The 16,333-nt window shown below is 36.9% G+C and overlaps 1 protein-coding gene across 1 annotated transcript in view; it reads left to right on the top strand.

Annotated features, from left to right (window-relative positions):
* Nucleotides 1-16,270, top strand: part of LOC129768901 (pro-epidermal growth factor-like) — an 83,834-nt gene extending 67,564 nt beyond the window's left edge. Inside the window, exons 3-5 of the mRNA XM_055770844.1 lie at nt 13,639-13,810; nt 13,870-13,931; nt 13,996-16,270. Coding sequence (XP_055626819.1) covers nt 13,639-13,810; nt 13,870-13,931; nt 13,996-14,249 — 488 coding nt within the window. The 3' untranslated portion in view covers nt 14,250-16,270. The remainder of the gene's footprint in view (nt 1-13,638; nt 13,811-13,869; nt 13,932-13,995) is intronic.
* The last annotated feature ends 63 nt before the right edge of the window (nt 16,271-16,333 follow it).

Raw genomic sequence — 16,333 nt, 5'->3', positions numbered from 1 at the left:
CTTAGGATCGATCCAAACCAAAGCGAAATATATGAGAAAATGTGTTAATAGCGTGTGGTGGATATCTGAGTGGGAAGGAGAAAATCTGGCACTAGTCGGCAACGCAGTTCAATCGCAAAGTGTGGACAACCAATTTGATTTTCATTTTCCGTTGCTGTTCTGTAGTCCTGCGATAACGATGCGGTCTTATCCTGAACACCACCCTCTTAATTTTTTTTTTCATCAAATGTTTTGTGTATGACATCTTGAAAGATTCAGGGTCAGCTACCAAACACCCTGTATATGTGTTTTCTCAAAAAAGATAATGTTATAGTTATGCTTACTCTAGAATGAATCGCTTTCAGACTTTAGGGTTTAATTCTAGAGAAGCTGCGTCGCTAATTTCAGTGATTCTTAGTGTTTGACCTTCCAAAAGAGCTTTCGGATGTTTAATATTAAAAATATTTTATATTTTACATTTTACAGAGCGAAACAAATCAGCAGAATGTCCGTTGAATCGAGAATGAGACGATTATGTTATGTTTCACCAGCACTATTATTCCACATTTCTTAATCACCTCAATCTACCTTTGGAAACGCACTAAGATGACGTCAACGTGTGCGTGGGATGCAAAACTACACGGAAAGACTATCCACCAGATGGCATGAAAATCTATGCGACGTCTCAGCCTCGAACTCAGGTGTCTCAGTTTCGAACAATATTGCATCACTGTATGTGTTAAAAAGATATCACGAGAACAGAGCTTCTCGTCGGGTGGCACACGGTTCTCCGGAGGGAATATTTCTCTGGACGCTTGAAATGCAAGTCCACAACGGAAAAAATGTTCTGAAAAGAACTTATAAATCCACTCCCTCTGGTTGGTAAACGGTGGAATAAAACACGTTGCTACAGAAGCGAAGCATGTTTCTGTTGATGTTGCTGTTTTACTACCACTCCTGTTGCTGCTGATTTTACTGATTTTACCCTACTTCTCTTTTGCGTTCTTTTGTTTGGTTGATGATGTCATCTGCTTCATGGTAAGAAAAAAACCAATTGCTTTGCAGCGGAGCAGTTAGTTTTATGTATACTGGCTGGCAGGTGAATCAAATAGCGGTGGGGCTTGTGACGCGATGTTTCGCTTCTCTTTTCTGTAACTGAACAATGTGCGATATCTTACATTGATCAAGTAAACTGAAACATCAAGTGTGACATCAGCATTAGGAAAGACTGTTGTCTGCTCGCTAGCTTGTGTGAGACTGAAATTAACTAGAGTGAGACCAATACTTATATGCTGGTTCCATGGACCAATCAAAACGTGGGATTTAGCGCATTTAGAGAATGCATGACAATATTCTTTTTTATTTATTGATTAATTATCGCTAAAAACGGTAGTGAGATTAGCAGAGAATTAACTATCCAAGCTCAAAAATAAAAGAGGAATTGTATTTCACCAGGTTAACGCCAAACTACAATATCTATAACGATTCACCAGAAGCTTCGGGAGCTTATTTCGAAGGTTGTTCCACACCAACTGTATAGTTCGGGCCTGCTACCAAGCGATTACTATCTGTTTTTGCCGATTATCCCGGGAGATTTTTCGTTAAGTGATTTTTTTTTTCGATTTGCACTGATAGGGGAGATGGAATTAAGACGGACATGTTAAGGAAAATTTCAATTGTATCTTTGGAAACTTATTTTTTCCAAAACTTAAAAGCAGTTTCTTACAGTTCAATAAACTGGTTTTCGAAATAATTGACCAAATGTTTTATAAAATGTGTTTTTTCATGTTTTTTACTGAGATTAAAACAAGCCGAAAAGTAGAACATTTTTATCGATGCGGGTATAATGGACATGTAGTGGGGGAATATGGACAGGTCGATAATGTACGAAGTGTAGAAATTTATCGCTCGCGAGAGGAATAATTGATTATTATTATGGATGTGATGATGGATGTGACTGTCCATTTCAACCCCATCAGTGCAATTATTTCAATAATTCAAATTTACCACTTACGAATGAATTTAGTTTTCCGTACATACCTAATATCGTTTCTCTGTCAACTCACAGACCGAAATATAACCATCAGCGAATTCAATTTTGCAAAACCACTCAAAATGCTTAATATCGAAGCCGCAAAAATTACATCCACACGCGGAACCATGTTTGATTTTTGTTTTTTGTTTTTCTATTCCACTTTTGATCAGTATTCATTGTCATAGGATGGTTTAAATATTCTATAATAGCATGTAGAAGAGGTTCCCATCAACAGAAATTTGAAATTCATAATGCAACTGTACAAATCAACCACCTGTCCATCATACTCCCACTGTCCGTCTTACCCGCGGTTCCCCTACATGCGTATTGTAGAATTTGCCACATAGAACTCAGCCAATGCGTGTTATATACGATAATACGATATATACGATATACGATTGATTTATAAAGCTACTTTTCGAATTTTTATTTCTGGTTATGAGAACCCCTCCTACATGATATTCCGTAGTATTTGAACCACCTTAAACCACAATCATAAGCAATTCCGGATGTATTTTTGCCACTTCGACATAATGCATTTAGAGTGGTTCAATTCAAGATTTAATTTATTCGTTGTTATACTTCGGTATGTAAGTTAGACATGTACCAAAAAAAAAGATTCATTCGTGAATTGAAATGATTGTATTGGTGGGGTTAAATAGACAGTAAAATTCTAGTGATGGAAAGAGTATTTAGCCCTCTCTCTCTCTCTCTGCTCTCTCTCTTCTCTCTTCTCTCTTCTCTCTTCTCTCTTCTCTCTTCTCTCTTCTCTCTTCTCTCTTCTCTCTTCTCTCTTCTCTCTTCTCTCTTCTCTCTTCTCTCTTCTCTCTTCTCTCTTCGTTCTATATCAGATGTGGAACAGACGATGAGAAAGGTTGAAACATTTGACTTAATTGGAAAACAGAAAGAATTGAATCGTGAGAATCTGTATTTAAGTTTTGGTAAGAATGAGTTTCCAAAAATACAATGGAAGTTCTTCTTGTTCGGAATAAATCTCCTACTTTCCCTACTAATAAAATGACCCAATTTGTTTTAGTGTCACGTTAGGGCCATCTATAAGAAGAATTAGAAATATATCTTGTTTACAATATATCACGCTATAAATCTCATGGATCGTGATTTAAGTGGTTACTCAAATTGATTAACTACTGAGTGTAGATAAATTAATCTACCAAAATTTAGAATGTGCAGTTCAATTTATCCTAGAATCTGAAACAACATAAATAATGTCTGAAAATAAACTAATCAGCTTCGTGTATTACTTCATTTCTGCTTGATCTACCAAACGGAAGGAAGAAGGAAATTTTATGACCAAGACAATAAGAAAATGTTCTACACAAACATCATATGGAAGTGAATAGAATTGATGTGGAAACGGCCAGCCGCTTTATAGACATTTTAATAACATCAACTGTCGCGGGCCACCAACAGCCACTCGATAATTAATAAGAAGAGGAACCAAACGATTCCTCGCACACTTAGCACATCATTGTCCGGAAATTGTGTGACTTATTGATCAACCATGCAGTAACGTCTCGAGGGACTTTGTAGCATACCGGCCGGCACAAACCTCATGATTTATTCATGAGCTAAACGATCGAAACTGGCTTGCATTACTATTACTGTTGTTTTAATGCTTGGTGCCGTATGTTGCCCATGAGAGACAGAAAATGTTGCTACTGTTATGTCAGTTTCTATGACTATATTTAATTCCTTCATTCCGATCACTAATCACTAAATCTGCTATTCTGAATTGCGCTGGGATTAATGTTATCCTCTTGAGTAACTTTAACCGAAGCATGTGATTTGTTCCATTATCAGGAGACACGTTCACATTCCACAGTCGCGTATATTGATTACAATCATCAACAGCTGTAACGCCTCCAGACAAGATAAGATAAGTTTCCTGTTTGGTATAGTATGTATTAGCTGCATTGAAAAAAAAATGAACCACCCCTTTGAAGTGGCGCACGACGTAGACATATTTAACGCATATTGAGGTGTAAAGCGTAAATGAAGCAAGTACAAGGGTGATGTCATGATCTTCTGTAAGATAGCATCATCATTGGGTGGTCTATATTAAATTGGAATATCCGTACTGCTGACATGATTGTGTTATTCTGAAGGAAAAAACATTCTGCTATTCGTGTTTGGATATTTTTCCTTTGAAATTAACACGAAACGTAGATGTTACAGATCGATGACTGACTGTGATTAACATTTTCGTTCGAGTGAACCCACAAACGCGCCACAGACGAAAACGAGGCTGATTAGAAGCGTGCTCTATATCCTCAATCTTTTATCGTTATGCTCAAATAAAAAGAAATCAATAATGCTAATGTGCAATCGTTAGTTTTTTTCTTTATACATTGTACGTTCCTTACATTCTTAGTGGCCGCACAGGTATTCGTCTCGTCTCTGAACCGATTTCCATTTAAGTGTGCCCTTCGGAATTAATGGGATCGATGCAGCCGTCCGGCGTAGTAACTGCTAAATACTACGAATTGAGCTAGGAGGTGCATGGCAAACCGATTGTAGACGAGACGGCCTGTGTATAGCAATAAATCACAGGGATGTCCAACAGCTTGTGGTGTTATTTCCCGTCCTCAAATGATAGAAGGGTGGCACTTTCATCACCTCGACTCGATCCGAATCACTCAATGCTGTGATTGTCTGATTAAAGGGGGGACCCCGGTCTGGAATTTCGAAAAATCGATTCAGGCATTTAGTGATGTACATTGCCTCAAAGCGTTGTATGTGTCCCTTGTACGCAGTATATTGGAATACGGTGTCACTGTTTGGGCCCCATACTATGCTGTTCACATCGCTCGCCTGGAACGTGTGCAGAAAAGTTTCATCCAATATGCTCTTCGTCATCTTCCGTGGCACGGCGATCAGCTTCTGACCTCATATGAAGAACGTTGTGTAGTGATCCATTTACCGACACTGGGAAAACGACGTGAGTTTCTCCAGAGACTGCTGATTTTCGACCTTCTAAGCAACAATCTTGACTGTGCAGAACTTTTGGGCAAGCTTCGAATCAACGCTTCGGGTAGATCAACTAGGCAAGTTGTTTTCTTCCGACAGGCGGCACATCGTACTCTATACGGACAAAATAATCCTTTAATGATTGTATTTCTTGTTTGAATTTGACATGGCTAGAAAGGTGTTTAGTATGAGGATTAATAGTTTAATTTTAGTCTGACCGACAATTTTTTGGTGAAGACTGGATAAATAAATAAATATTCGAGTTAATAAAATTTATTCTAGCATTTTTGGGAAGCTTCTGCACTCAGAAATGTTGTCCTAAAAAGATTTTCTGAAATTTGATTTGGGTGGAAAGTTACAGCCAAAAGTCTGAGGTCACATCAAGGGATAAAGGATTGCTGTACGAATTTTTAAACGAGTTTTTCTCGAAACCACGTTTTTTCAGTTGGTGGTATCGATATCTCAGGATCTACTCTACCGATTTGGTTGAAATTTTTTATCAGCATATTTTTCATGAAAAATAACTCATTTAAAACAAAAATGGCCGCCATTTTGGCAGATTCTCGAATTTTCAAAAACCCCTATGTAACGCTTTAGGTATTGTCCTAAAGTTTGAGAATATTCACCGGAATCCGTACTGCGACACCGCGTTGTTTCAGAACCGATACCGATTTTCAGACAGCATCTACGCATCGGCTGTTAACAGCGTAATAATTATTATTCGTGCACTCATGAAATGAAAAATACATCGTCAAATATACCTTAAACAATAACTAAAATACCCGAATACTTCGCTTTATTCCTAACATTCGAGAAAAATTCACGAAAATTCAATATTTTTCAACCTTCCAGACGAGGGTCCCCCCTTAACAGTGTTCATCATAGCTTTCGATAATCCTTTCGATTTCTTGAACGGTACATTTTGTAATTGTTCAGTACATACGTTAGAAGTGATCAAAATTGTGTGAACAAGGTCCTTGATTTGGAAGATAAATGTTTATATAAATCTAGTCATACGCAACTCGTAATCTTTACATTGGGGTTCGAACCCAAGAATAAGAATAATTTAAACATCGATAAACTTTAATTATTTATTTCTCAAGTTCAGTTGCGGGTTATCGACGTTAACAAGAGAATTGTGCTACCGTCACACTGTGAAAAAGTTTGAGTGAGTTCACTTTACTATACGAGCTGAACAAAAATTGTATTAGATTGGGGAAGAAGAAACATATTATTTTTGCGTGAAATTCACATTTTATTTAAGATATTTCGGATTATCCGTTTTGGGCAAAATATGTACCGTTTATTTGTATAATTTGTTACCATAATTTACTTTCATAATTCTGTTATTGGCGATAAGCTCAAGCAATCGATTTCAAAAATCTTCTCTTGATCTCAGTTTATTATCACTCAGGAAGTATTGCAATGCGAGGAAAATGTGGTAATCGCTTAGTGCCAGGTCCAGACTATATGGTGGATGCATTAAAACTTCCCAACCAAGCTCGTGGAGTTTCTGGAGTCACTACAGACGTGCGGTGCCTGATGGAACACAACACTTTTTCTATTGGCCAATTATGGCCGTTTCTAGTCAATCGCTAGAACCAATTCATAATAAATTATTCCTTTCAAGACTCACAAACTGGGTACTGGGTGTTAGGCCTGGTTTGGTCACTGTTTGAGCTGCTTCACCACGCTTTGACCATAATCGTTTTCGCACAATATTGTCGAATGTGACCCATTCATTATCCCCAATCACCATCCGTTTAAGAAAATTCCATTCCGTTTGACCAAGGCTTCGCTGATAGAAATTCGATCCATCATGTTTTCTGGTGCCAAATGGTGTGGCGAGCTTCTTTTTTAACCCTTTCACGTACAACATCGAGTCTCACTTGAGTCTCTTTTGTAAATTGAAATGTACGCGAAGGGGTTAATCCAGCTTTGCCCAAATGGTTGACAAATGTTTTATGGTCGATCTTTAGCTCCTGGGCGATGTCACGGAGAACTTCACAAAATTGACACAAAATAATGGATTCCTTTTTTCCAAACCTAACATAAGAGTTCAAATGAAAATGTCATATTTTCCGAATCAGTATTCTGAACAACTTTTCTGAAGATGCCCAATCTCTAAAATGTGAGTTAAGTCGAGAAAAGATGTTTTAATTGCGCAAAACGCACATTGCACTGCGAAATCGATAGGGCATGTTCGTCCTACAGTCCTAAAAAAAGAATTTAGCCTGATTTGCCGCTTAGAACTTCACTGGAGTTTCCGTAGCCACATTATTAAGCGCATCCACTTAATAAGCGAACGACCCTGGGTTCAATCTTAGAGCCCTTCGTTGATTGGTCTTTTAACAGGTCTTTTTCAAGGCTAGAGGCAAACAATCAAGCGCATATTGGCATGTTGGGCGAAGTGATCAGAGCGTGCTGATACGACTAGATTTAACGGACAGAAATAGCAGTGGGATTTCGACGATGAAAATAGCTCTCGGGCTCAACGGTGACATTGAAATTTAAGAGTAATAAGGAGGGCACTTAGAACGTTTTGGTTTTGATTTGTTGTGCAATATGGCTGATCGCAAAGTTTTGGGGGTACATATTATTTTGTTTCATTTTCTGAAAATAATCGTAGCTAATTTTGACGGCTTATTATGAGTAAAATTATTTAGTAATTTAGGCGTGTGCTCAAATAATTTTGATTGTATTGCTTTGAGTTTGGTTTTTGCAAGAAAACCCTCTGTTTTTCATATGGTTAGGAATATCGAGTTTTGTGTTAATCAATCAGTGTTTGTGGGAGGTTTATTTTATTAATTTTATGTAAGGAAATTGAATCCTGACGAATGATTTTCGAAGGTTTTGGTGACACCGCTTCAACTAATGAATAATGTTGGGAATGGCTTCGACGTTTCAGAGATTTAGTCTAGAAATTAAATAGGTTCATGCGATAGCGGCATCTTTACTGATTCAGAATCTGTTCGATTTTCTTTTGTTTCAGATAACCAGATAACCTCTCACTCAGATCTTAACTATTCTAGTTATGAATATTTTTTCTCCGTTCAATTTTTATTTTATTGTTAAAAGATAGATGAACAAATAATGATATAATGGATGGTAAAATATTCTTTGTTTTATTTTTACGTAGCTCGAAAAAACCCAGAAATTCGTATCTCTACACTAAAATACCCCCTTGAAGTCTAGCCTCGGCTCTTGTAATCCAAAAAAATCGAAGACATCACTTGAGGAATTTCAGAATAAAATGCAAAGGAATTCTGTAAGCATCATTGAAGAAGCTGTTTCTGAGATAAAGCACTGGAATCGAACATCTCATGGACTGAAACTAATTTTAAATTGGTTTGATTATTTTAATTGAATATCCTACAATAACTCCAAGACGAAAGTGCGATTCATGTTACGACCACCCATGTTTTAAACGGTGCGAGGTGGATGAATAATTTTAAAATGCTTTATTTGATGGTACATGAAATGGAATCACAAACCAAGAGTCGTGTTGAAGAAATCGATTAATTTCATTGTAATAACAAATATTTAATTGTAATACCGCATATTTAATTATAATACGAATGCTGAATTTTTAATGAAAAAAAAAATGCAGGTTGGTGGCCAAGACACGACGGTGGCCCTGATTCGTGGACCAATGATTCGCGTGGTTTTGTAGAACCAACTAAAGATGGATGATTTATGATGCCCTCACGTGAAGAAAACACAAACTGGTCATAGGTCGCGCTTTGTTTCGTTTCTGTCAACGCGCACTGCACTAAATATACCTCGCGTCTTGAGAACGAAAAAAAAAAGATTAAAATTGCACTGCGGTGTAATATCCTTCCGTCAATAACAGACTATCGACCCTCTCATATTTCGGGTCGGGCAAAACCTCTACGTGTAGTTGTTGGTTGTTCACTGGCTGATGCGAGAGTAGAATAAATTACAAGTGAAATTTTATTCAATGCTCCACCCAAAGCAAAGGTGACGCATATGTTGCAATATTTTACATTTCCCCTTGCATTTGCATTCCGAGCGAGCGATTTACACGCGGCTGATTTGCACAGTAACAGTTGGGTACAAAGTGTGTCACGCAGTTATATTAGATACTCGTTATAGACAGGGAGGGTAGGTGGCACAGAAAATGACATAGTTAATGTTAACGTTAAAACTATTTCATGAAATGTAACCTGTTTTCTGATTTTATAATGTATATTAGTAGTATATTTGGGGTTCTATGCTCTTCAAATCGTCGATTTTTTTCTGTATACTAGTGACTCAACCTTTTGCAGGGTGGTCACTCATTCGGAAAAAGCGGGAAAAGTCGGGAGTCAAAATCCATCGGGAAAAAGTCGGGATTTTTTCGCTCAATGTTTATTCGGCGCTCTAAAATGTTACTGTATGTGTTTTAATACATTAAATCGAGAGACGTCTTTTTTTGTCAAGTTTGTTTCGATTGTTAAATCAAACCGGACTATGTGACAGAGTGTTCAATAAGTTCGAATACTTAAAACATGTTAAAAAATGAAAATACAAGATATTATTTTCTGTGTCAATTTTTATTGATGAAAATGCTCATTAAGAACTTTTACGACATATTAGCTGGTCGGGTTCAAGAACATTTCAACAAAGTACCTATTAGCTTCAAGGAAAAGTTTTGTTGTTTTGAATTTGGTGCTTGGAAATTGTTTAAATTCATTATACAACTGATTGACACATGGTTCACTCTGTCTGCATATATATAGACTAATATCTGGTCAAATTCTTCTAAAATGGTGCCAATGTTCCTAGAGAAACTTCGCCGTCTCATCGTTGTATTACTTGCGTCATTTTTATTAGTATTTAGTTGAGATTTCTATGCCAAATGACACGCCTCAAATGCATTCTGAGTGACAAGCTCTAGAATATGCGTTAGCGCAGTGTAAGTCGGAGAAGATTTCTTTGTCGAAAAATTCCCCCGACCAAAACGGGAATCGAACCCGAATCCCCGGCATGTTAGGTTTGACGCTAATCACTCGGCCACGCGAGCACCGCTTACCGACAGCAATGAATAATCGTAAATAAACTCGAAATGCACTGCAGTGCATAACACTTACTAGAATCCGATGATGGGCAGAACAAAGAGTCCCCTGATATAGATAAGTCCTAAAAATCGTTGAGAAAATCTTCCACTTCCTCGTTGTCAATAATGTGGGACTTTTTTACATTCGCCATGGATAATAGCACATGGTTTGCTCTGACTGTCTACTATGAAGGGTGGGATGTAGCTCACGAAGTACTTAATCTAATGCAATCGATAACTCATTTTTTTTAAATTTTGCGATTTTGTGCCCTCTGACTTAATACCGACTAATTTGAAGCGAAGGAAAATCGAGGCTGAAAAAATGAAGATGATTGTTGACGCCCAAAGAGATGCAGCCTTTTTGGAAGAGAAAACAAAAATGCTCAAAAAGTGTTCGAAGTTGAACTGGATTTATAATAACGCCTCATAAACATAATACGGTTAATTCACATTCTCCTATCTCCTATGACTTTCCTATTACATTCAATAGAAACATTTGTATCTTTGAAAAAATAATAGTTGATAGGTGAAATGTAGATCCAGTATACGGTTCGAAACACGTGCTCAAAATAAATCAAGGCTCTGGAGTAAAAATTGAACGTATTTTAAAGAAAAAGGAGTCAAATTCAAAGTCATTAAAAACGTGCTACTTCATGTCATTTACATCATCTCATCTCATATGCTCCTATTCCCGCTAAGCATTTTTTTCCAGAGTTATTTTTACAAGACAGGGTTTTTGCGTAATTTTATTTGCGATAGTTAATGATACGTGCGTATCATCACTTTAAATAAAAACCTGAACAAATTCACATATCTTACTGAATGACATAAACATGATTGCTCAATTTTTGTTAACTTTGATTTATCAGCCATGCGGATGAGGTTTGGTTCAAGTAACTTAATTATTTAATTCGACTTATATTGAATTAATTGTAGAATTTCGATTGCATTGAAGAATCGCATTACGGATTTTTGATTAAACTCAGGAACTGATCATAGAGGGTACCCGCGACATGCTCGAAATATGTTAGGATGCGATCAATGAAGCTCTGGTCAGTTATCCTAATAAATGAAACTTTTTGAATTCTGAGTAAGTAGAGGTGAGATTCGTATCTCCTGAACCCTACATCAACCTAAAATGTGTTGCTGAGAATCACAATACAATATTATTAAATTTTCATTTTTAAGAGTCGGGATTTTCGTGAAATCATGCGGGAAAATGCGGGAATTCAATAACTGAAATTTAGTGGCCACCCTGCTTTTGGCTGGTTTCGTCGCGTCTAAACTGAGGATCCAACTTATGTTCAGTTCGAGTTTGTAAGCAGTTCATTATAGTATATGATGCCTTACTGACAATATGACGCTTTCGATCGTTTTTTCGTCTAGGACCCTTCTTCTGGTCATATTTTGAAGAATTTTTCAGAGAATTCAGAACACATTGACTACGATGAAGCTAAAAATCTAGCAATTTTTCTCTTTCCCTTTGCAGATACCCATGTTCTAGTGTGTAATGAATGTGAATGGAATTCGTTACCAATAGATTAATAAACAAAAATAAGTGGTTGCATCTTTTTGAAAATGAATATCATTCTTCTGTCTCCATCTAACAATGCAAAACCAGGAAAATCTTGTGTAATCATTATAAATACTGTATTCGTACATATGATATGCGATTATACAAATATTGCCTCTGTTGAAGCTATTCTTCCCAACTCACTTCTGACCGGATTTGGTGTCGGCACATTACGGTTTCGGAAGACATTTGAGTAAAAATATGTTCGTGTAAAAAGACTCACCGAACTGCCCTCAGCTCCAACCGGTCGAACGCCACTGGTCAATTATCAATCGCATATTGAAGAAATGAGATTCCGTGTTCTCTTTTCGATACACGCTTTTTCGGGCTCGATTCTCGTTCTGGTCAGTGGTCAGTGAAGGTTTTTCCGTCTTACACTGTTACACGCGTGTTCTCAAGCTTAGTACTCTGAATACAATTGAGGTGTTATATTTGGCGTATGAATCACAATCAATTACTACTTTAAAATGACAATTAGAATACAGCATTGTTAAGGCGATGTTCCTCTAGGAACATCAGTGTCATCTAGGAAGAAGAAGATGGTGGAGGCGATCTGGCGTAGTGGTAACATCCATACCTCTCACGCAGAGATCATGAGTTCGATTCCCACTCCCGACATTCTTCCAAAAATGGAAGTAAAAGTGACGAACCAGCCGAAATGTGTTGAAAGTCACTACACTGCGTTTCACAACTATAGAACCACTCATTTCTTCTGAGTTTCCACAGATATGTAAGAATTCGGTTGAATTGAAGTATATAGTGTAAAATATAACAAATATCTTCATTTAAAAGACTGGCCATTTGAACTTTATTGTTGTGTTCAGGCACGAAACATTAAAAAAACATAAATTCCAGTGTTTCATAACTATAGAACCAGATCGAAAAACTCTCACTCCTTTACAAAATAAACGTCAATTTCACATGAATTACAACAAGTTTCTTATTCGTAGGTCATCTTTAGTTCTCAATCAGTTCAAATAACCCATTCGGGGTGGTTTTGACCAAGCTGTGCCATGTTGTAGTGTGTATCTCGTTCTACGCAGAGGGTACTGCTCGTTTAAGCTCTTCAAATCACTCATACTGCTTGTAATCTGCATCTACTATTCGTACAACCACTCCTCATAAGATCATGATAGAGTTTTGATCTGGTAAACAGGCTGACCAGCCCAGAATCTGAACCCCTATGAAGATCTTATGAGAAGTGGTTGTACGAATAGTAGATGCAGATTACAAGCAGTATGAGTGATTTGAAGAGCTTAAACGAGCAGTACCCTCTGCGTAGAACGAGATACACACTACAACATGGCACAGCTTGGTCAAAACCACCCCGAATGGGTTATTTGAACTGATTGAGAACTAAAGATGACCTACGAATTAGAAACTTGTTGTAATTCATGTGAAATTGACGTTTATTTTGTAAATGAGTGAGGAAGGAAGGAAGGTCTTGTATTATAGAGACTTTAAGCTTTTGCAGTTCATTCGTCTCTAGCCTTGAGAAAGGCACTCGATCCCTCGCCGTCCAGCCCGTCCAGCAACGATGTTGTCCAGTCGGTGTCCACACAAAGAATGTAAATGAGTGAGAGTTTTTCGATCTGGTTCTATAGTTATGAAACACTGGAATTTTTGTTTTTTAAATGTTTCGTGCCTGAACACAACAATAAAGTTCGAATGGCCAGTCTTTTAAATGAAGATAGTTGTTATATTTTACACTATATACTTCAATTCAACCGAATTCTTACACATCTTTGGAAACTCAGAAGAAATAAGTGGTTCTATAGTTGTGAAACGCAGTGTATAATAGAGAAAAAAGAAGAAGATGCAGCCATCTATGGCTCATATGCTGCTTACCTGCCTGTCTCAACTTTATACTTATTGAAAGGGGTGATAGCGAACGAGGAAACACCGAAAAACGCGAAGAGTTATTGGTCGATGTTTTTGAACGATTTATTATGTCCACTCCAATATTGTTTGAAGATTTATCTTTTTTTCTGCTTTTACTTCTAGATGCCTGTTCGAGTCGGACAACACCTAAACCTCGTCCACCTAGTCCGACGCCTAGACCAAATATTACATTCCATACGTATAAATGTCCGCCTGCCTATGCGGCCTGGTACTGTCTGAATGAAGCTACCTGCTTCACCGTCAAGATTGGCGATTCGTTATTGTACAATTGCGAGTAAGTGCTGTAAAATTCTTCAACAGAACATATCTGATCGTTTCCCTTCTAAATTTCAGATGCGCTGATGGGTACATGGGTCCTAGGTGTGAATACAAAGACCTGGATGGGTCATACTTACGTGAGTTACCACTTAGTCAAAAATCCAAATTTCAATGTTTAATGTTGCGTTTATCCAATTTCAGCAACTCGGCCTCGAGTGATGCTCGAAACCGCGAGTATAGCAAGTGGTGCCATCGTTGCAGTGGTTTTAGCATCGATTGTGTGTTGTTATATATGTGTACACAAGCACCAGCAGAAGAAAAGACTGGAGAGCGCCAACGGAGGCGTCGACACTGTGGACGGTGTGCTTCGGATGGTACGAAGTGATCAACCGAGACGACCGTTTGGTTCACACCATCTTCGAACGATACCAATGAGCGAATCGTTAAGTCGATAGATATTGAAGGATACAACTCATACATTATAGTCTCATCGGTCTTCTGAAAGATATAAGATTGAAAAGACAAAATGCCTTTCACAGTGCAGGATACACGAGTTAAACGCCTTGTCGAACTGGATTCAGGAAGACCTTGCATAGGTGCTGTTGTTCCATCTACTGCCATGATTTTAACGACACGTTGGAATCAACATTTTTCGTCTACAAACGATGAGTACGATGATGGATGGTGCGAAAGGAATGACACGTTTTTTTACAGATTACAATTACTTTTTATACATGCATGTTATATTACTGATATTAACTTCAGGTGCCTAAAAGTGATTCAAAGAACTAAAATCAAAATCAAAAAAGTTGTCACTGGAACGTTTATAAACTTTAAAGTGAGCGCATTGTTTTAAAAGTAACGTAATGTACTGATTATGAAAATTTTGACGAATAACAGATAAACGATAAAATTAAACATAATAATCAGCAGTTCGTCCGTTCTCATTTACTTAAATTTTGGCCAAAATGAAAATAAAAAATCGTGATAATTTAAAGAATGACTACTAAAATAGTATAATTAATGTTTGATTTTTTTTTAAATAGCCACAGATTTTATTTACCTTAATGCATGAGACGGTCGGATTGAATTTTAGTTATTTTTTCGATTTTCCCAATGGGAAAAAGGGAATAAAATTAATAGATCTTGCCAGTTTAGAAAATGATCGCAACAACTTTTAACAATTTCTTTTACGTGCCATCTTCTCATTTTGAATTTCTTCGTCTTCATTTCTACTGAAGCCTAGTGAGAGATGAGGCTAGCAGCCAAAACATACAACAAATACAACAAATACACCGATAGCGAAGACATCTAGCGTAGAATAGACGACTTTTGATATTTTATCAAAATGTCAATCGTACGCCTTTAGAATATTTAGCAACATGAAATGCATCACAATGAAGAACTCGCGTTGAAAAAGGTCGCGTCACTGCAATCCAATAGCGAACAATTCAGATAGTATCTGAGGAAAACCTAATCTGAAGATATTGTATTTCTGATACAACTCTTGATTTTACCGAAAACCTTTCCTACTAAAGCAACTACAGTTAATTATTATCGTGTTAATTATTTAATTATTTATTTTTTATTATCTTGTTTCAGTCGCTCACTTGAACGAACTTGTATTTTCATTTTGAAGAAAGCGAAAATAACACAAAAAATAATAGTCGAAGTATCGGTTGATTATTATAGAAGCTAAACCAATAATACTTTGAACGAAGCACATTAACATACGACGCGGGAATATTATCCGAATATTGTATACTGCAATAATAAAAAAATAGCTAAAACGGTAGCCGTAGAGATCTAAAGCAGTGAATCACAAGAGAAGCAAAGCAGATTAATAACCAGAAGTAATTATTTCATGTACATCTCCATTAATTAAAGAAAATGTAAACAAGCAAAAGTATTCACGAAAAATAAGAAACATGTTTATTACTTGCATACCTGCATTGTATGTATTGTTTCCTTTTAGTTTAGACGGATATTTTAATGATAGGTAGCTAGATATTTTTATTTAATTGCTTAGTTCAAATAAGTGCAGGGTTCACAGAGTGATGAAGAAAACTGGGTTTTTCGGTATGTGCGCGAAAGTATGAAAGCAAAGTTAGAGCTGCGAGTCATGAATATTTGCTGCTTTTCTCAATTTCTTCCGGTGTCTGGTACTGAAAGTATTTATAAGGCTATTCCAAAACTCGCGCAGCTGTTTATCCTTTCATTGTTTTAATCTGATTTTGGGAAATATTTCTAGTTAAGTAGCAAACGTTAACATTCCTCTTGTAAAAAGTATGCATTCGCGTATTAATTAGACACCGGAAATTTGGAAGCAGTGCAATATTTCGAACCAAACTGATTTAATTCTTGTATTATATTGATTTGTATAAAAGAGAACACACATTCTTTGTATATTTTGAGCTTTAAATAAAACTAATCAACATGTTTTGTTGGTCATGAAACACTAATTATCCACATGAAATCATATGCGTGTATTAATATAGGTCCGATACCCGAAAGCCTTTCTGAAATGTGAGATAACGTT

Source organism: Toxorhynchites rutilus, chromosome 2 (genome assembly GCF_029784135.1).
Source record: "Toxorhynchites rutilus septentrionalis strain SRP chromosome 2, ASM2978413v1, whole genome shotgun sequence".
In the NCBI taxonomy this organism is placed as follows: domain Eukaryota; kingdom Metazoa; phylum Arthropoda; class Insecta; order Diptera; family Culicidae; genus Toxorhynchites; species Toxorhynchites rutilus.
This window is presented reverse-complemented; position numbering and strand designations above follow the sequence as displayed.